We start from the raw sequence: 22,114 nt of genomic DNA on the forward strand, positions 1-22,114 counted from the left end.
CTACATCAAGATAGGCATTAACCCTAAGAAGCTTGTAATGGGTGTTCCCTGGTATGGTTATGATTATACCTGTCTAAATCTACTGGAGGTAAGTAAGGATTATTTCTTATATAATTTTTTTCTTCCTATTCTTTAAGGCCTGTTTTAAGTTTGAGACTAAAAAGTAGTTTATTTTTTAATTATTTAATCCCATGGAAGTTTCTGAGTATTATATATTTCATTTCAGTAGTGAAATTTAACTTTTATACTGTATAGTCCATCTGTTTAGAGTATACATTTTATTTCTAATATAGTTTTTCTGATTTGGCTCCTAAGATTTGCTTACATGTATAACATGAACATTTTTGTATTTCTAGGATCGTGTTTGTACCATTCCAAAAGTCCCTTCCTGGAGGGATTCTTGTGGTATTACTTCAGGACATCAGGTGCCCTATAAAGTAATTATGAAGCAAGTAAATAGTTCTGTTTCTGGAAGCCACTGGGATAAAGATCAGCAGGCTTCTTACTATAATTACAAAGTAAGATTTTTCACAAATTATGAACCTTTATTCTATCCATTTTCTTTTAGGGTACAATATACAGATTACTGTTTATATGAGTAAACTTGTCTAATCAGGACTTTACTTTGCTGGTTAGCAGTTCAAGTTATGGTAATAATGGAACTGCTCTGCATGGGCCACTTGTCTTACCACAAACAGGATTGCCTTAATAGTTGATAATTATCAACTGTGGCTTTGGACCAAAATAGGTTACTAGGTCTGTCAAAGTAGCCTAAGGATTCTGATGAGACTAATTTATAGCGAGGCATGATACTGAGACTAAGAAGTGCATTAGTGGAAAATGATATAAACAGAAACTTAAAGAAATAGAGTACATGACCAGAGCAATTCTGTCAGGTAGTGTTTGATAAATAGGAACTGCTATACCAAAGAGGCAAAGAAAAGTTACATTTTTCATAAATGAGACTTTTCCAGACTTCAAAAATCTAATTACAAACCATCTTCAAATTTACTTTAGATTTTGTCACTGTGAAAGGAGCCCTAAAATGTTATGATGTAAGTTGATTTCAATATGAACTTACATTCTTTATTATTCTGGTACCCATTTATGAAAAAAACTGTAAACATTTATATTTAATATTTTAACTGGTATACAGACATGCACATACATATCAATTACACAGAAAGCTTTGATGTAGAGCTTTCTAACTCTTGAAAATTACATACCTACTCATTAACTAGGCTTATAATTTATATAACTAAGATATTTATTAAATTAGGGTATATTATACTCCTGTCTTTGCCAAACAGTGTAATAGTTTATACTCTTTTTGTAGTCCCTTATTTTTACCTTGATGAAAAAAACACCTTCTTTAAAGTTTTAGAATTCAGGAAACATTTTGATAAGCCTTTGAAGGCCATTCATTTAATGGCATTTTAGACAACAATCTGGTTATAAAACTATTCTTTCTTTTATTGTGAAATTCCATAGCAAGCAAAATCAAATTTCTTACTGTGACTGAAGAGAATCATTCTGCTTTTTTATGCTCTTTCATCATGCGCTCAATATTCTTGAAAGCATATATATGCCATGATCATGCATATGTTAATCTTACATTTAACTCAGTTTTTCATCCTTATTTTGAGGCATATGAAATTTCTTAAAAGTATCAAAAAAGCTCAAAGTACTTGCCATAATAATGGCAAAATTCAGAGATCTAGGACTTTGGGTTTGCCCCTAAATCTGCAAAAATAAGTTCTACAGTTGCCTTTTAATAGTGAATCATAATTTAAAATTTTAAAGAATGTGACATATGCTTGTAGTGAGTGACTCTACTTAAATACCCCACAGTTTATTCATTTACCAAGTGCCTAATGTCCTTCAGTCATCTTAGGGGACTACTCTAATTCCAGTGGTGCTACCATAAACAACCTATTACTGGTATCCACTGAGAACTGCCTTTGAAAGTGTCCCAGATGTTATATAAAAATCAGTAAATTATTTTAAATCACAGGCCATTCTATTTTTTTACTTCTTTTCTTCTTTTCCTCAACCTTTTTGCCTAGTTCTGTTCCTTTCCTCTTTTATCCCTTATCCAATAAGCATACCTACCTTCTAAGAGAGATGGTGTTAGTACTAGATAGAGGCAGTTGATGCTGGGGAGGACTTTACAGGCTAGTTTATGGTTCTTAATTCTGTAAGACCTATTAAAGGAGATATTTTCCCCACCCATTACCTTTTGATTTGGCAAATTCATCACAAACAAAATCATCCCCTGAGCTCCTAACTAGGCAAATTTCCAGGGACTGTAGATAATACAAAAAAAAAAAAAAAAAAAAAAAAAAAAAAGCATAAGCTGGTTTTAGAGGACCATAGCAGTGATCCTCCTTAACTATGTCTGTATATCAGAATTACCTAATGGGATAGTAAAACACAAAACAAAGACATGTCCTAGGTTCCAGCCCTAGAATATTTTAATTAAGTAGGTTTCATGTGGGTCCCAGGAATTTATATTTTGAAAAGCTCCATGAGTGACTCAGATGTACATCTTGGTTGCTAACCATCAGATCAGACCAAGGAAGAAATCTCAGGGCATGAAGGAACGAGAGCATGAGAAGGACTTTAAAATATAGTACAGACTGTATTACGAAGCTCATTTGTGTAATCTCTGCTGTTGTGAAAGTACCACAATCATATCTAAAAAGTATCACATACAGAACCATGAAAGCATAATGTACTGTGCCCTAAAATTTCTATTTACTTCATTGTATCCTTTTTGAATCATTGGATTTAATATTGTACTGACCAGTTTAATTTATTCTTATAGGATTCTTCTGGCCATTTTCATCAAGTGTGGTATGATGACCCTCAGAGCATTTCTTTAAAGGCGGCATACATACAAAAGCATGGCTTACGAGGCATTGGCATGTGGCACGCAAATTGTCTTGACTATTCTGGAGATGCTGTAGCCAAACAGCAAACTGAAGAAATGTGGAAAGTCTTAAAACCAAAGCTGTGACAGATAAACATATTTTTTTTTTTTTAAAGATTTTATTTATTTATTTGTCAGAGAGAGAGAGGGAGAGAGAGCGAGCACAGGCAGACAGAATGGCAGGCAGAGGCAGAGGGAGAAGCAGGCTCCCTGATGAGCAAGGAGCCCGATGTGGGACTCGATCCCAGGATGCTGGGATCATGACCTGAGCCGAAGGCAGCTGCTTAACCAACTGAGCCACCCAGGTGTCCCCAGATAAACATATTCTGTCAAACTATTAAGATTTAGAAAAAATGATCAGTTTAAATCAGTTTCTTGAAGAGAATACAAATGTCATGTCACATATTTTAGTTATTCTACTTAAAAGCAGATAAAGAAATGCTTTGATTGTTTAAAAACAAAGGTAAGAAGTCAACTTACTATATTACTCTTTTATGTTTAATACTATAATTAGGAAAAACTGTTTTCAGGATTTTATTATGCTAATTTAAAAAATACGTATAATTGGAAGTGGAAATTATTTGCTCAGAATAAAATTTTTAAAAACCTAGACTTTGAGAAGCACTTTGCTCTATACTTTTTGTTCAATAAATTTAAAACCTGCAATTTAGTATCTTTTAGGTTCATCAAGCTGATGCACTTAAACTAGACTCATTTAATTAAGTCTCCAAAAAGGGGGAAATAAGGATTAAAATAAGTAATATTTTGAATTAGTAGCATTTTTCACTGAAACTATTTTTATGAAGTTATAGCAGAAACTTTATTTACCCTTCTAGTTATTATTCCTTCATTAATGAACATCTATAATTTATTTCCTAGCTAGTTTATATTGGCATTTTACTTTTAATTTTCTAAGGACATTGGTTTCTCAATTATTTTCTCTGCACAATTAAAATTTTTCTAAATGTACAGAGGTCTCTGTTCTCTTCTTCAGGGTAATTAAGAATATTGTGTTACACTTATATTAGTTCCTATAAACACATTAAAAATTTGCTTCCTTGAATTCTGGTCTTACATAAATCTGCCTTCCCTGTATAGTCTCCCTGCCTTCAAATTGGAATAAATGATGATCCAGTCATCTGTTATTGAGACTATTTCATTTTCTATTTACTCAGTTATCACAGAGAAAAACCAACCATTTTCCATAGTATTAGCTGAATTACTACTGCCTGTATTTCTAAAATTTTAAATTCTTAGATACTAATCTGTATCATAGCCTGGATGTAAGTTCAATATCCCTATTTTATATTCCCAGATTGCTTTTAATTAAAATACAATGAACAAACTGTCTCTATTTAAAAGAGAGAATTATATAGTACTATAAAATATGTAATACTTAAAAGCTTCAAAAATAACCAAATAGGCACCATTTTGCTTTTTTGCATCTAATATTTCCTGAAACACTTTGTAAAACCTGCATGAAAAGTGAAAATATATAAAACTTATGATTTATATAAATTACTGTGCCAAGGAGAACAATGGTTAAATTTTTTGACAAGTTATAAATTAACATACCTAATTGAGATTGTAAAGATGTGTTAATTTTCTTCTGTGCCAGTTCAGCTTTTAATGTGCGTAAATCTGAGACTGCTTGCTTTCTCATCTATAAAAAGAATCACCTTTCAAAAATGAACTTTCATCTTCCCCTTCTAAAATTGAGAGAGGCCTAACTGAACACTGCTAGTGAAAAGAATCTAGACCTGCACTATTCAGTACAGTAGCTACCTGCCACGTGTAGCAACTTATATTACATAAAATTTAATAATCCATTCCTTAGTTATACAACAAGCTACCCTTCGAGGTGCTCAATATCCTTACGTGGCTATTGGTTGCTGTATTAGTGCAGATACAGAACATTTCCATCATTGCAGAAAGTTCTAATTGGACAGTTCTGATTCTAGAACATTATTCATGTCCTAGATCTATTTTTGATAAAGAAGTGAACTTAGAGCTTTCATATAATTATATATATATGAAAATAATCAGAGCATGAGATAATAACTCCCGGAACAGGTAAAGAAATAAAAATTAAATGGCATTCAGTGGTTTGTCAGACTTATTTACGGATGACTCTTAATATATGAAAATTACTTTTTTTTTTAAAGATTTTATTTATTTATTTGACAGACAGAGATCACAGTAGGCGGAGAGGCAGGCAGAGAGAGCAGGAAGCAGGCTCCCCGATGAGCAGAGAGCCTGATGCGGGGCTCCATCCCAGGACCCTGGGATCATGACCTGAGCCAAAGGCAGAGGCTTTAACCCACTGAGCCACCCAGGTGCCCCTGAAAATTACTTTTAAAGTATTAAGACTCTACACTGATTTAGAAGGTCCTTTTCCTTTAATTCTTAGTGAAATTCTACTGATTTTACTTTGGCCTTGTTATAACCTTTACACCTTTACACAGGGTTTAATTCTTGCATTTTTCTCACTCATGCTCTTGGTTGTTAAGATAATGATTTTAAGACAATCCTCACTATCCTTACACTAAATTAAATTTTGATGCCCGAGGGATGCCTGGGTGGCTCAGTGGGTTAAGCCTCTGCCTTTGGCTCAGGTCATGATCTCAGGGTCCCGGGATCGAGCCCCACATCGGGTTCTCTGCTCGGCGGGGAGCCTGCTTCTCCCTCTCTCTCTGCCTGCCTCTCTGCCTACTTGTGATCTCTCTGTCAAATAGATAAATAAAATCTTTAAAAAAATTTTTTTTTGATGCCCGAAATTAAAAACACTAAAACAATTTATTTAAAGATAAATGTTATCTGATTAGGAAAAATGCAAATTACCTTAACTTCTATTATAAGTTTCATTTTGTCAGTATCTAGTTTTCTCTTAAGTTGGTCAATTGCATGCTGTACTTCAGTGATCTGGATGATGAGGTAATTCTGCGTGAAATACATAAAGACACCCTTATTTAGTAAAACATCTATTTGTATTGCCTTATAAACTATGAAGTGATAATTTCAAAAAAGCCAATCATAACCTATTGCATAAAATAAACTCATTGCTTAGAGTAAATTTCTTATGTCTTAAGGACCACATTCTCTTCTGTTCTACCACCTTTATTCATGTTTTATAAAAATAAGTAGATATCTGGGGATGCCTGGGTGGCTCAGTTGGTTAGGCAGCTGCCTTCGGCTCAGGTCATGATCCCAGCATCCTGGGATCGAGTCCCACATCGGGCTCCTTGCTCAGCAGGGAGCTGCTTCTCCCTCTGCCTCTGCCTGCCACTCTGTCTGCCTGTGTTCGCTCTATCTCTGACAAATAAATAAATAAAATCTTAAAAAAAAAATAAGTAGATATCTGTACAAATTGCCATTAAATTAGCACCACAAAGGCAAGAACTATTACTACAAAAGGAATATACTAGGTTTAAGATACTAGGCTTTTGAAATTGTCATTATACTTTCTTAGTTGAATCAGATTAGTATTTCTTTAAAATACTTAATAATGGGATACTATATTTTATATAAGAAGACTTTCTGGTTACTTTTGTTTAGAAAAGTTTTGAAGTATAGTAGTCCACAAAAACTATTAAAAATTTTAAGCTGCCATTTTGAAAAAAAAATTGATAAAACAAAAAATCAGCTATGCAAAATAAAAAGTATCTGCTAAAATGGACAAACCATTACTTGAGCCCATTTGAGTTTTACATTAGGTTTATCTAAAATGGTAAACTTTTACTCATAGAAACAGAACAGATTCCGGGGGTGGGTTGGTAGAGAATAAGGGGAAATGGGTGAAGTTCTGAGGATATAATGCCCAGCACGATAACTATAGTTAACAATACTGTATTGCAGGGGCGCCTGGGTGGCTCAGTGGGTTAAAACCTCTGCCGTCGTCTCAGGTCATGATCTCAGGGTCCTGGGATCGAGCCCTACATCGGGCTCTCTGCTCAGCAGGCAGTCTGCTTCCTCCCTCTCTCTCTGCCTGCCTCTCTGCCTACTTGTTATCTCTGTTAAATAAATAAAATCTTAAAAATATAAAACCAATACTGTATTGTATATTTGAAAGTTTCTTAGAGAATAGACCTTAAAAGCTCTCATCACAGGAAAAATAGTTTATAATTAAACTTACTGTGTGAATCATTTTATAATATATACATATATCACTTTATCCTAATGTTATATGCCAATTATATCTCAATAAGACTGGGAAAAAATAAAATAGCAAACTTTTACTATTTCATCATGTCTAAAGTCAAATCCATACTCTTTTTTTTTTTATTTTTTATAAACATATATTTTTATCCCCAGGGGTACAGGTCTGCAAATTGCCAGGTTTACACACTTCACAGCACTCACCATAGCACATACCCTCCCCAATATCCATAACCCCACCCCCCCTCTCCCAACCCCCCTTCCCCCATCAACCCTCAGTTTGTTTTGTGAGATTAAGAGTCACTTATGGTTTGGGAGGGAGACAAACCACAAATCCATACTCTTAATCATAATTAACATACAATCTTTTTTGGTCAACCAACAAAAATTGATAAATGGCCTTGAATTTATTTGTTTATATACATAATAACTCAATTAAAAAGTGAATTTCAGGGGGCGCCTGTGTGGCTCAGTGGGTTAAGCCTCTGCCTTCAGTTCAGGTCATGATCTCAGGGTCCTGGGATCGAGCCCCATATTGGGCTCTCTGCTCCTCAGGGAGCCTGCTCCCTCCTCTCTCTCTCTCTGCCTGCCTCTCTGCCTACTTGTGATTTCTCTCTGTCAAATAAATAAATAAAATCTTAAAAAAAAAAAGTGAACTTCATGTCTCTGATCTATCAAGTTTCAATACTATTTCAGGAAAAAATATCAAAATATAATTCAATAATTTTCTTAGAATACCAATACCTTTATATTCTGTGGGTGTTATTAACTAGTCCCCAGCTAAAGAAAAGGAATGTAGTGCAGAATTTTGACCCCTGCCATATTGCATCAAGTATTCATCTCTTTCCCATAGATTCAAAGAAAGTGACCCTATCCCCAGGTACTGAAGTAGATACTAAGTAGTCTAAATTAACACCGAGTACTCCCTGATAACTACAATTAATCCAGGTTCAACCTGGTTGAACCCCCACTGGGCTAAAGGAAAAGTTGTATATGTTCTTTATTGGGAGGCATATAGTTCTACTAGCTATCGGCAACTCTACTGGTACCATGAGGAAAAGCAGTCTTATAATGAAGCCAACACTGAAAATAATAGGGAAGAACTACTGGAAGCACCTAGTCCCTTTAAAGACATCATTAAGCTGCTGATGGTATTTTCTCAGCACCCATTACAGGAGATCATAAATTTTCTTCTTGTTGAAGCAAGGTTAAGTCAAGGTTTTGTTACCTGTAGCCCAAAGCATCCTACATATGATAATACTAACAATGATAAAGCACGTATTTTGAGTAGAATGTCTCTAACATAATATGAATACATTTAGTAATAAGTACCTTAGAGTCTGTGATGTTTGCCAAATTCTTTGGTCTCATCTTGATCTCCCTGGCTTCAAGTTGCATGAGCAGTTTTTTATAGTAAAGTTCCAAATCTTCTCTAAGTTTTGTTAAAACATCCTCTAGTGAGGCTGTGATTTTCTTTGTTTCCAAATATTTTTTCTTCCAACCATCACAGGCTATAAAAAAGCAGATTATAGTATAAGTCTGACTAAAGGATTAAACTTTTCCATCTGGAAAGGACCCTAGAGTTAATTTAAACCCTCTACTCCCCTAACCTCCTTCCCTCATATGTTGAGGAAATTAGAGCAAAGACAAATGTTTATTAGATAATAACAGGATTTGCCTTACAAATATAGTCGTGATAAACACAGGAACCAAACGAAGTTCTTTAAATTTGTAATTACTTCTGAAAAATCTTCATTGAAAATACTACCTATAGCAAAATGTGTGTATTTATTTTGATCACTTTTTTCCAGAGAAAGGCATAATGTTTTTTCAGCCCTCCAAAATGACTTATGTTTTATAAAATAAGCTGATTCTGATTCATCACTTATTAAAATTATTCCAAATATATTACCAAAATTTATATAGGGCAGGAATTTCTTAAATCTGAGCTCCTTAGTTGAGAAAATTAGAAACTTAATACTGCCAATTTAGGCTATCACTTTGACACCAAGGAGATTCTAAATACAAACTTAACAGGAACACAAATGGCATGCTATTATATCAAAATATGTGTTTATTTTTAAAAGATTATCAAATGAAAACCCCAATTTAAAAAGTCTATAAGGAGATTTGATTAAAATTCAAGAGTTTTATTTCCTTCATGCCTTATACCCAATCCTTCAGCAAGTTCTATTGATACTATTGCCAAAATACTTCCAGCATCTGGCACATTCTACCTTCTTCAAAGCTATGTCCCTAGTTAATCCACTATCATCTTTTTTTAGGATTTATCTTGAGAGAGAGCATGCATATACATGTGTGCTCAGAGGGAGAGGGAGAATCTGAAGCAGACTCCCTCTGAGCGCAGAGCCCAACATGGGGCTTGATCTCTAAGATCATCACCTGAGCTGAAATCAAGAGTCGATGCTTAATGGACTGAGCCATCCAGGCACCCCCACTATCATCTTTTGAAAGTCCATTAGGTTTCTAACTGGTCTCTCTGCTTCCATTCTTGCCCCTCTAACAGAACAGGCTATTCCATATAGCAGTCATTCTGATCTTTTAAAAATATTTTTAAAATCCTATAAACCTCTGGCTTAAAAATCCTCCAATGGCTTCCCAATTTACTTAGAATAAAATCTAGATTTCTTGAATGGGGTTATCTGTTCCTTGCTGACCTCTTGAATTTATTTTCCTCTACATTACTCTGTATTTTGTTCCAGCCACACTGGCCTTATTTCAGGCCCTTACTACTGCAAGCTCGTTTCCATCTCTGGACCTTGACATTTTAGTGTTTCTTCTGTTCAGACTTTTTTTCCCCCTATTTCCTTATCTGCCTGCCTCCTTATTAATCACATCTTTATGACACCACCTCAATGATGCCTTCCTTGAAAACCCTAGCTCAAGCAGCTCTACTGTGCCATCACCCTTTACTATGCTCTTTTAACTGACTTCTGAGCTCTGGTCAGTAGCTTGTACTGTCTTATTTGTTCACTTTCTGTCTCCTCCCGTTAGAAGCAAGCTCCTTAGGAGCAGGGCCTTGTTTATCTTGTTTGCTGATGTACCCTCAACATTTAAAACAATGTAGGGAATTGAGGCACATAACCTCAATAAATATTTGATGGCTGATACATGCCTTCTATCTTGAAACATTCCTGTTGAAATAGAAAGTGAATGATCATTCTCATTTTATAAACAGAAAAATGGAGGCACAAAGAGAAGAAATAAGTAAAAGATAGATCTGGTATTAGAAACTTGGTCCTATGATTTTTAGTCCATTACTCAAATTTGTCTGATAAAGTCACTTTTAATAGTACAACAAAGCTGAGTCATTGCCACCATTTCCAGAATAACACTTAGTATTATGAGGTAGAGCCTGCAGAAGTATCTCTGACATTGTCTGTAACTTTTAGTCAGTTATAGTACTGAAGAAATAGTCTTGCTGTAAATTGAGGATCCTAAAACCAGTTAATTCTATATATACCTTTTATTCATATAATCCTCAAATACAACTCAAAATGTAGTCCTTTCAAATCCTTCAACATCTCTCAAACCATTATCCCATACTTTCTTCATTCTGTCTCATTTTTCCATTTCTACCAGTCCCAATAACACTTGTTTCTAATTCTGTTGCAAGAAAACAAGCTATTTTTCTACCTAATTTTTCTCATTCGTTCATTCACTCAAAGCAGATAGACACATACCGCAAAATTAACCATGTAGGGAAGACTAAGATCCTGAGATTGCTTCTAGAGTAACTGATACCTAAGCTGAGATTGAATGATTAGTAGGAAAAAGCCAGGTGACCTGGGATGAGGGGAGATAGAAGGAAAAGAAGATGTAGCTGGCAGAGGGAAAAACACGTCTGAAGGCCTACAGGCAAGAGGAGGCACATTTCAGATTCTAGCATCCTTAACACTTTTCCTGGAAGCCTTTCTTAATCTCTCCCATCTAATTTCGGTGTTCTTCCTCTGTACTTCTAGGTGTACAATTCTGTAATTCCTTTATCATAGCATCATCAGGATGCATCATTGTTTTCCTGATTATCATTTCCTCACTGGACTATAAGCTCTTTGAGGGCAGAGTCAAAATTGTGTGTGCTTATTATTTCCTCAGCCCCTAGAACAGTGGCTAAATTCAGTAGACAATAATGAATAAATGAATGCCAGTCACAAAAAATATTTGAACTTAAATTAAAAAAAAACTTTCTGTAAAGCATGTTAATGATAAAAGATAGAGTGATAAAAGGTATAATAAACTTTACCATGATATCGCTTCAATTTATTTTGTTCAAATAGCTTTTCAACTTTTTTTATAAGTTCTTCCCTAATTCTTTCCAGATATCTTCTTTCTTCCTTTACTTGTTTCATCTGTTCAATAATCTTCTCTCCTAAAAGGTAATAACCTTTTAGGTGTCAAACTTAAGAGTACTTAAAATAGCAAGAGTAAATTTTACCCCAAAGTCTGTTTTTTTGTTTTTGTTTTTGTTGCAGTATAGCATTTGCCACCATGGAAAATATTGAGTCATTTCAGTTTCTAACAGGAACACAATGAGGGGATTTTCAGATATGTAAAGAATATAGTATGTCTCTTCTACATTTACATAAAAGTGTAGAAATTAGGTAAAGTTAAAGTAATTATGCATCTTGGTTTAATTCTTTTGGTAAATTTATCTTTGAGCTAGACTTATTTTTCTTACATCAAAGATGTATTTTTATAGATAAAAATCTCATTAATTTTCGAGAGAGACAGTGTGTGTGTGTGTGTGTGTGTGTGTGTGTGTGTGTGAGCAGAGGGAGGAGGAGAGAAAAATCTCAAGCAGACTCTGCACTGAACACAGATCCCAATGTGGGGCTCACTCTCACAACCCTGAGATCATGTCCTCAGCGGAAATCACGAGTCAGATGCTTAACAGACTGAGCCACCCAGGTGCCCCTCAAAATGTATATTTTTAAAAGCACAAGTAACATTAGTGATTGTTAAACATATGCAGTAAAAACATATCATTCACATATTTTAAAATAACATTTTTGTGGTAAAATACACATCAACAGTTTTAACTACTTTTAAATATACGGTTCAGTGGCATTATGTACATTCATGATGCTTTGCAACGATCACCACCACCTATCTCTAGAACTTTATCTTCCCAAATCGAATCTCTCTACCCAGTAGGCAATAACTTTCCATTAATATTTAATTTTACCTCACAGAATCATCTGTACTTACAGTGTCAACATACTTACTTTCAATCTGTAATAAAGATATATCAATTGTTCCTGGAGAAAGAGCAGCTTGACAAGGAAGTGAAGGAAAATCAATAAGATCTGGTAGGGTGATACACTCTTTTTTATCTATCTGTAAGCAAACATGAAAATCAGTAGGATCTGGTAGGATAACACATTACTTTTCACCTATTTGTAAGCATTTGATAATTCACAACAGCAATGCTTTATTTTATTTTATTTTTTTTACTGATATGGTGATGAACTCCCAAATTTGTATTTATAACTATAGATTCTCTCTCGTGCTCAGTTTCTCCATTCCACTATTCCTTGGACATTATACACAGGCACTTCATTTAAAATTAAGAGTGAAAAAAAAAGGAATCCATTAATCCTTCCTAAACATGATTTCCTTCCAAGATTTCTTTCTTATAACTTTAAAATTTTTCTAAGATGACTACTGATTTTTTTTTAAATTGGGTCAACTTTGATCATTTATATTCTACTTTGAAAATTAGGAAATGTATACATTTTCAAATTTTAGAAAATATTTTATTCTCATATACTTTATCTGCTCTGTATTTGTGTTTGTATCACCTTCACCTTTCCTAACTTTTGTGTTACCACCCTTTTATGATAAAGTACCTTAAGCCTTACCAATGTTGATGTTTCTTCCACTAGCACATCATAGATCTTGAGTTGTTTTCAGTTCTTTCTGCTAGGTTTTTCATTTCTGTAACTTCTTAGTTTCTCCTATCTTCATTAAGCCCTTACTCCTCCTTTGTTTTATTGTTCTTTTTCTAGTTTTTAATGTTAAGCTCAGATTCTAATAAAATAATGGCAACCACCTAAATTACAATCTTTCCATATATCTTCCCAATTACTATAAAAGGAAAGCAAATAAAATTACCCATAATTTATGTCTACAGCATAAGTAGGACACAGACTCCTTTAATTCACACATACTTTACTTTACATATACATGGGGAATAAACACCCTAGATGAGGAGAGTGTGCTCAGGAGCCCACCTACAAGCAGATAGTGACTGCTATAAAAAGATAACACAATAAACATGATTTAGTCTTGAAGGATAGGACCCCATGTGCATAGAAGAAATACTGAGAGTAAGGATAAGATCTTATAAATCAGAGCACTTGATGAGGAGGCCAAAAGAAAGGGATTATAAAATATAGGGGGCCAGAGGTGGTAATTATGGGAAGACAGCTTCTAGGAGAGAGGAAAATAATTGGAAGAGGTGTTTCTTCAGGGCCAAATGGTAAAAGAAAAGAAAGTGGCCAAGAGAGCTCTGCTGAATTAAATAGTAGAAGAGAATTCAAGGAAAATAGACACAAAAGACCCCATTTAAAAATAAATTGCTGCACTTCACTACAGCAACAGAAGAGGGAGCTCCTGATCTAAGAAGCAAAAGAAACCACCAAAGAGCATTCCCTGTCCTCTGTAAGAACACCTGTTATTACTTACAGGAAAAATCCAACACAAGTAAACATAAACAATATCTCATGGGGCGCCTGGGTGGCTCAGTGGGTTAAGCCACTGCCTTCGGCTCAGGTCGTGGTCTCAGGGTCCTGGGATCGAGCCCCGCATTGGGCTCTCTGCTCAGCAGGGAGCCTGCTTCCTCCTCTCTCTCTGCCTGCCTCTCTGCCTGCTTGTGATCTCTCTCTGTCAAATAAATGAATAAAAAAAAAAATACCTTCTTCATTCTAAGGTAAAAACATTTAAAAAAAGATAATCTAGCATTCACACAGATTTATTTTTTAAAACCCTCAAAACAGAGAACTTAGACAAAACAAAATAGGCAGCCATGAAATAGAGAAAGACTTAACAATAGTTCCAATATAGATTAAACATAATTAAGCAAGCATTTGCAGATACCAACAAACAAAATAAATCAGAAATTTTAAAACTCAGAATAAAATAGGAAAAACAACAGGAAGATGTGAAATGAAAGTTGGATGAACTGAAAAAAGAAATGAAAGGAAAAACAAAATTGTCTCAGAAATGAATAAATTAGTATCTAATAAAGGAAAAAAAAATATGGCCAAAAAGAAAAGGATAGTGGAGAATACAAATAAAAGGAGCAAAGAATATGAAACACAAAAATTAGTAAAATATGTCTATTTTCCTATTTTAGTAAAATATATCTATTTTACTATTTTTATTATATCTATTTCTATGTTATTTAGAGAAAGTAACATATATAAAAGGTAAAGAAGAAAAAAGAAAACAAAACAACAGAATGGATCTGCTGTTTTCTGAAATTACAATTTTGTTTATTTTTTATTTATTTTTAAAAAGATTTTTATTTATTTGACAGAGAGATCACAAGTAGGCAGAGAGGCAGGCAGAGATGGGGAAGCAGGCTCCCTGCTGAGCAGAGAGCCCGATGTGGGGCTCGATCCCAGGACCCTGAGATCATGACCTGAGCCAAAAGCAGAGGCTTAACCCACTGAGCCATCCAGGCGCCCCTGAAATTATAATTTTAAAAAACATTCCTGATATAAAGAAGTCCTGATTTTCACACTGCAAGAATCCACTGTGTACACAGAAATACCTGACCTAGAATTCTCAATTGAGATACAGTCTGGTAAAACTAGTACACATTAAAGGAATCCTCTGGCCTTCCAGACAAATCTACACAAGCTAGTTTACAAAGAAAAGGAAACCAGTCACCACACTTATTAGTAACATATAAAAAAAGACATCAGTAGAGCAATATTTCAAAGAAATTGAGAGGAAAAAAGATGTAAGCTAAGGATGTAATACCCAATCAAGCTATCCTTCAGGTATCAAAATTCTACAGCAGGGATTAATACATTTTGTAAAGGGCCAGAGACTAAGTAATTTAGGGTTTGTGGGCTACATATGGTCTCTGTCATGATTTTTCTTTTTTTTTTTTTTTTTCAATTCCTTAAAAGTGTAGGAAACAGGGCGCTTGGGTGGCTCAGTGGGCTAAGCCTCTGACTTCGGCTCATGTCATGATCTCAGGGTCCTAGGATCAAGTCCCTCATCAGGCTCTCTGTTCACCTGGGAGCCTGCTTCCCTTCCCCTCTGCCTGCCTCTCTACTTGTGATCTCTGTCAAATAAATAAATAAGATCTTTTTTAAAAAATGTAGAAAGCACACTTAGGTTCAAGGCCTTACAAAACAGTCTCCAGGCCCCAGTTTACTTAACTCTGCTCAAAGTTTTAAATGTGGAAGAAGAGAATATTACAGTGAGGTGCTTTTTTAAATTGAGCTTAATCCAACGAAGAGATGATTGAAAAATCTTCTGCAGTAAGTATTTAATATATTTAACTACAATCTGCGACTAAAACAAAAGGTGAGGGCATAAGACTAGAAATATGGTATATAATGCGATATTCTCTGATACAGTAGAAATAACAGAACTAAAAATACAAGAGAGAAGAAAGGAGATTATTTATTTATTTATTTATTTATTTATTTTTTAAAGATTTTTTTTAAAATTTATTTATCTGACAGACAGAGATCACAAGTAGGCAGAGAGCCAGGCAGAGAGAGAGAGGAGGAAGCGGGCTCCCTGCTGAGCAGAGAACCCGATGCGGGGCTCGATCCCAGGACCCTGGGACCATGACCTGAGCCGAAGGCAGTGGCTTAACCCACTGAGCCACCCAGGCGCCCCGAAAGGAGATTTTTTTGATTGCCCTGAATATAACAGGAGTCCGTGAATAATTTTAGAGGTAAAAAATCAAAAGCAGAAGCATACATTTTTAAAAAAGGAAAAAGGAGGATACTAAGAATACTAGCCATCAATGTATTAGTATAAAGATAAACACTAGAACAAAAATACAACCTTCCTAAAAAAAACGAGGAGGGGGAGAAAAGTACAAATAAACTACATAGTAACTCATAGTAACATAAAATAAAATGACAAATCTCCAGCCAAACACATCAGTCCCATCAATAATATAAGTAGACATAACTCACCTACTAAATGAAAAATATTTTCAGACTGTCTCACAAAGTAAAGCCCAACTCTATCTAGGCTGTACATATAAGACATACCTGGGGCGCCTGGGTGTTTTAGTCAGTAAAGCATTTTCCTCTGCCTCCGGTAATGATCTCAGGGTCCTGGAATCAAGCCCTGCACTAGGCTCCCCTCTCAGTGGGGCATCTGCTTGTCTCTCTCCCTTTGCCCCTCGCCCCAGCTCATGCTCTCTCTTTTCTGTTGATCTGCTCTCTCTCGTTCTGTGCTCTCTCTCTCTCAAGTAAACAAATAAATAAATATCTTTAAAAAAAAAAAAAAAAAGACATACCTAAAATAAAGCAATTCAGAAAGGCTGGGAAAAAAGTGGGGAGGGAAGATGAGGGTATGCCAAATAAATGTATATAAAAGAAAGCAGGTTAGTATCTTGATATGCAATAAAGAAGAATTCAGGCCAAAAAAAAAAAAAAAAGCACTAAATGAGTCAAAAAAGTGCAAAAGTGATCCTAGTATTCAAATTAGAACTTTGTCCCAAATAACAGAGAAATCTAAGTAAATCAGAAACCACAGGAGATGCAAGGATAAACAGTAACACACTAATAAAAGGAGATTCTGATATACTATTCTCAGTCTAAGACGTAGCAAAAGAATGTGGAAAAAAATAAGGATATGGAATACTTAAGGCATTCAGCAAAACAGACTATAAACAAGATACAGAGTAGGGGAGGATACTTGCAGCATAGCATAAGCATCAAAGAAATACCTCCAGGGAATTAAAAAAAAAAACATCAGAAACTAATCAGAAACATAGAGCAAGCAACTCAAAAGAAACATTTGAAAAGGTACTTTCAAAAAGTTACCAAAATGGAGTCCATAAAATTATTAAAACATGATCCAACTTTACGGATAATCTGGGAAATTAAAATTCAAACCATGGATAGCATTAAGCATCCACTAGACTGTCAAAATTTTTAAAGCATGAAGATAGCATGTTTTATTAATATCCGGAAACAACAGAACATTTATTTGCTCTAAAACCCAAGGGCTCTGTGATTCTCCTACCAGAGCTTGCCTCAGACTCCGTTCAGCATTCCAATCTACTACACATCAGCCAGCACTGTATGACCTAACCTTTAAAACCCAAGTGGCAACTTGCAGTGTCTCTCAGATCACCTCCTGAACTTTCTCTTGCTTTGGGCCCAAAGTTGGCAGTTTTTTAGATTACTTGATTTTAAAAAAACCCAAACAAAAACCCAAAACTGAAGCAGCACATCCAAATGTGGCAAATCTTTCTCCAAATTCCAAAGAGGTCCATCAAATGACTGATTCTCAGTGAAAACTAGGGCAAGATATATAAACCTCACTTTCACTGTAAAAGGCATACCTCAATATACCCATACCATGGAACACCCAAAAATTTCACTGAAATGGTTGACTCCTGAACTTTCTTGAGGCTTATCTCCCATCCTCTAACCTTAAACATTTTACACTGCAGTTTTGTAGTTATAGATATTGTTGCAATATTGCATTTAAACAAAAATTTTAAAGTCATACCTGATTGTCCTCTGTTCTAATGATATTAACTCCATCATCTTCATTTTTCCAAAGAAATGGACTTAAAGGGAATGACAGATTTGAAAGTCATGTTAAAAAACGATCCCATGAACATTAGCTTTTTGCATTTTACATATCTTACTTGATATTCTGTAAACACAAATGTAACATTAAAACCTTAAAAAGCCTGAGACCAATAGCATATTGTCTTTCAAACTCATTAATGATCAACACAAACTATGTTTAGTATGAGTAAGAAAATCATATTTACTACAGCTAAATTCAAATCACATTGTACTGTCTATAGCAAAGTAAAATAATTAAAAATTTTGGAAACATTTTATTTATAGTTCTTTTGTGAATGTTTATAAAATCCCTTATCTTAATTTCAAAATACTATATGCAAAACTGTTGTCTAAATACTATAATTCTGAATGAAATGATTCCATATGAAACTCAAGCATGCTGGTTAGTTTACCCATAACCTAGAATCCAAGTGAGGCAGAAAAATTAATTCTAAGAAAGTCAAATAAAGGCAAATTTTTCTGTCATTACACTGCCCTGATAAAATAATCACAATGGAAATAAATTTAAGTGATAAATTATTGATTATATTGATTATTAATTATATTATTCATCTATAACAGTAGAGATTAGATTCAAGGTCATTTTTATTAAAATATTACTAATTTCACTCATATGTTTGTTCTGATTAGAAGTCCTTGTAACAGTACTCTGGATATCTCTTTCTTATAGTTTAGACTATGACACATAGAATCAACATCTGTAGTAATTACCTTTTTCTGTTGCTAAAATAATCACTATTCGATTCTAATGATCCTGGAACTTCAGAATTTCCAATTTGATTTTTTCCAGTCTGGTTTTCTTTTGGAGTGGCTTTTTCCCCAGCTGATGCTGCTGTTCATCCATGGCAAATAAAGTTCATAATATTAAGAAAATAGTAAAGTGAAAGTTCATACAAATATGGATATATATATATATATGTACATACTATAATCTTGTCCCATGTTTCAGAATCTCCATGAACTCTACTATTCATGATATAAGGCAACAATTTCCAAAGTGAATTTCATGAAACAGTTTATGTGAAGAATTCTTTGGTCAATTCAGTTTGGGAAAAAACGAATTAAGGAACCCTACCAAGAATACAACCCTGCCCCCCTACACACACACACCTGCAGGATTTCTGTTTTTATGTACAATGTGAATCTGCAAGATGGGGATAAATTGGTTTTACTCAAACTTAATTGTCTTCAGAAAGTTTTTGCCAAAAGCATCTTTTGAAATTGTATTGAGGAAACTTCTCTGGAAAATGCTGGTATAAATACAGACCATATAATGTCATTTGTTATTTCACATACATTTCTAGTTATAAAATCTCCCTTCATTTTAACAAAATTTCCCCATATAGGAAAACTATGCAATGCCTTTAAAATGTTAACATTAATGTTCTCTATGTGATCTATATGAACAAAAGATCCATGAACCTGAAAGTGTTAATACAGATATTTTTCCCTTGGAAAAATCAAATTTTTTTTTTGAAAAATCAAATTTTTTAATTTAGAAAAAATTAATGGTCATGTTAATAATTGAAAAATCATTTATAATGGTTGCCACAAAATTTTGCAACCCATACTGATTTAAGTTTAGTCTGGTGCTACATTTCCCTTTGAAATGTACATTTCAAATGCATATGTGAAAATCTTTTTAGAACAGGGATTTTCTAAAGGATATATTCAATGCAAAATGAACAAAAACCAGATATATCAGCTATTTTAAAGCTAAGAGTAAAATACCAGCTCCCCACCCTGCCAAAGAAAGAACAATGCAAAATTCAGATTTTGAGTAATTGTGATAGGGATATGGCAAGTGGATCTCATTCCTAGTAACAGTATAGAGCATGATGACTGCACCATTCAATACCTATGCAATTTAAAAACATAAAGAAAGGTCTATTCACTTTTGAAAAAATCATAATAGTGCTTTGAGAGGTATAGTAATATATGCGTAAAATGTTGCAAATTCAGAGAAAAGGAAGTGATAACTGTGAAACTATGTTTTGAACTGTGAGATGTTTGCCTGACAAAGAAGAGAGTAAGAATAATTTATGCAAAGAAAATGGCATTTGGAAGATACAGTGTACCAATATATGCAGCAATTTTGACAACAGTGAAAAGTTCAGTATGACTCTAGCACAGTGTTATAAATAAAGCATGGCCTTTAATCAGACACACAGGAGTTTAAGTCCTGGCACTGTCACAGCAGGGGTTATTTCTCTAACCCAAGTCTCCTTATTTATTCCTAAAATGGCAAAGTACATGTAAAGCAGGCAGCACAGTACCCAATCCTCAGGAGTTTCTTTTTTTTTTTTTTTTTTTTTTTTTTAAGATTTTATTTATTTATTTGACAGAGAGAGATCACAAGTAGACGGAGAGGCAGGCAGAGAGAGAGAGAGAGAGAGGGAAGCAGGCTTCTCGCTGAGCAGAAAGCCCGACGCGGGGCTCGAACCCAGGACCTGGGATCATGACCCGAGCCGAAGGCAGCGGCTCAACCCACTGAGCCACCCAGGCGCCCCTCCTCAGGAGTTTCTTGATTTCAAGTTCTGATTTCTATTCCCTACTGCATTTCATAGTTTAGGTCTTATTACCTTGGTCTATTGTCCATAATGTAACCTAAGTTGTTTTTCCAGAACTGAAATTCAATCATGTTACTCCCATTAAAACAAAGGAGGAAAGAATAGCCAATGGAAAAAAAGACCGTCTCTTCAACAAATGGTGTTGGGGAAATTGGACAGTCATATGAAGAAGAATGAAACTGGACACTTTCTTACACCACACACAAAAATAAATTCAAAATGGATGAAAGACCTCAATGTGAGACAGGAAACCATCAAAATCCTAGAGAAGAACATAGGCAACAACCTCTTTGACATTGGCCAGAGTGACTTCTTACTAGAGATGTCTCTGAAGGAAAGGGAAGCAAAAACAAAATGAACCCTTAGGACTTCATCAAGATAAAAAGCTTCCACACAGCAAAGGCAACAATCAATAAAATTTAAAGGCAACCTTTGGAATAGAAGAAGATATCTGCAAATGTTATATCTGATAAAGAGTTAGTATCCAAAATCTATAAAGAACTTACTGAATTCAACACCTGTAAAACAAATAATCCAGTTGAGAAATCGGCAGAAGACATGAATAGACACTTTTCCAAAGACATACAGATGGCCAACACACACATGAAAATATGCTCAACATCACTGATCATCTGGGAAATACAAATCAAAACTACAATGAGAAACCACCTCACACCTGTCAGAATGGCTAAAATCAATGACACAGGAAAGAGATGTTAGCAAGGATGTGAAGAAAGGGAAACCCTTTTACACTTTTGGTGGGAATGCAAGCTAGTGCAGCCACTCTGGAAGACAGTAGAGGTTCCTCAAAACATTAAAAACAGAACTACCCTACAATCCAGCAATTGTATACTACTAGGAATTTACCTGAAGGATACAAAAATACTGATTTGAAGGGACACATGCATCCTGATGTTTACAGCAGCATTATTAACAGTAGTCAAACTATGGTAAGAGCCCAAATGTCCAACAACTTATGAATGGATAAAGAAGTTGTGGTGTGGACACACACACACACACATAATGGAATATATATAATGGAATATTACTCAGCCATCAAAAAGAATGAAATCTTGCCATTTGCAACAATGTGGATGGAGGTGGAGTGTATTAGGCTAGGTGAAATAAGTCAGAGAATGAAAAATACCATATGTGCAATTCAAGAATTGAAACTGATGATAATCGTAGGGGGTAGGAGGGAAGGCAAACAAACCATAAAACAGACTCAAATACAGAGAACAATCTGAGGGTTGCTAGAGGGAAGGTGGGTGGGCAGATGGGTTAAATGGTGATGGGTATTAAAGGCAGGCCCTTGTGATGACCACTGGGTGTTATACATAAATGATGAATCACTAAATTCTACTCCTGAGACTAATATTACACTAACATTATTAGTGTAATATTATTAATATTACACTATTAATATTACACTAATATTAGTAATAACTAATATTACTAACCAGAATTTAAATAAAAATTTGAAACAAACAAACAGAAGCTCAGATGGCTTCTCATTGCCTAAAAGTTCCTTAGTTTTGGAACCAAGGCTCTTGCAGTCCCTACCTCCTCTCCAGTTGTACTTCATGGCATTTCTTCCTCCCCTTCTACCCCCAAACTATAGTAGTAGT

General features: G+C 34.7%; 1 protein-coding gene across 8 annotated transcripts in view; it reads right to left on the bottom strand.

The window, feature by feature from the left end:
- SPATA1 (spermatogenesis associated 1) overlaps positions 1-22,114 on the bottom strand; it is a 66,599-nt gene that overhangs the window by 12,541 nt on the left and 31,944 nt on the right. For 3 of the 8 annotated variants that reach the window (XM_047724213.1, XM_047724218.1, XM_047724219.1), the window contains exons 7-14: positions 18,628-18,748; positions 17,831-17,891; positions 12,334-12,445; positions 11,352-11,477; positions 8,420-8,598; positions 5,774-5,872; positions 4,508-4,595; positions 2,901-3,013 (exon numbers count right to left, since the gene is read on the bottom strand). In XM_047724213.1, coding sequence (XP_047580169.1) covers positions 2,901-3,013; positions 4,508-4,595; positions 5,774-5,872; positions 8,420-8,598; positions 11,352-11,477; positions 12,334-12,445; positions 17,831-17,891; positions 18,628-18,748 — 899 coding nt within the window. Of the gene's footprint in view, positions 1-2,236; positions 2,307-2,900; positions 3,014-4,507; positions 4,596-5,773; positions 5,873-8,419; positions 8,599-11,351; positions 11,478-12,333; positions 12,446-17,830; positions 17,892-18,627; positions 18,749-22,114 lie in introns of all 8 variants that reach the window. The other 5 variants (XM_047724215.1, XM_047724216.1, XM_047724214.1 and 2 more) reach the window with 5 other exon arrangements.

Source organism: Lutra lutra, chromosome 4 (assembly GCF_902655055.1).
Source record: "Lutra lutra chromosome 4, mLutLut1.2, whole genome shotgun sequence".
Taxonomy (NCBI): Eukaryota; Metazoa; Chordata; class Mammalia; order Carnivora; family Mustelidae; genus Lutra; species Lutra lutra.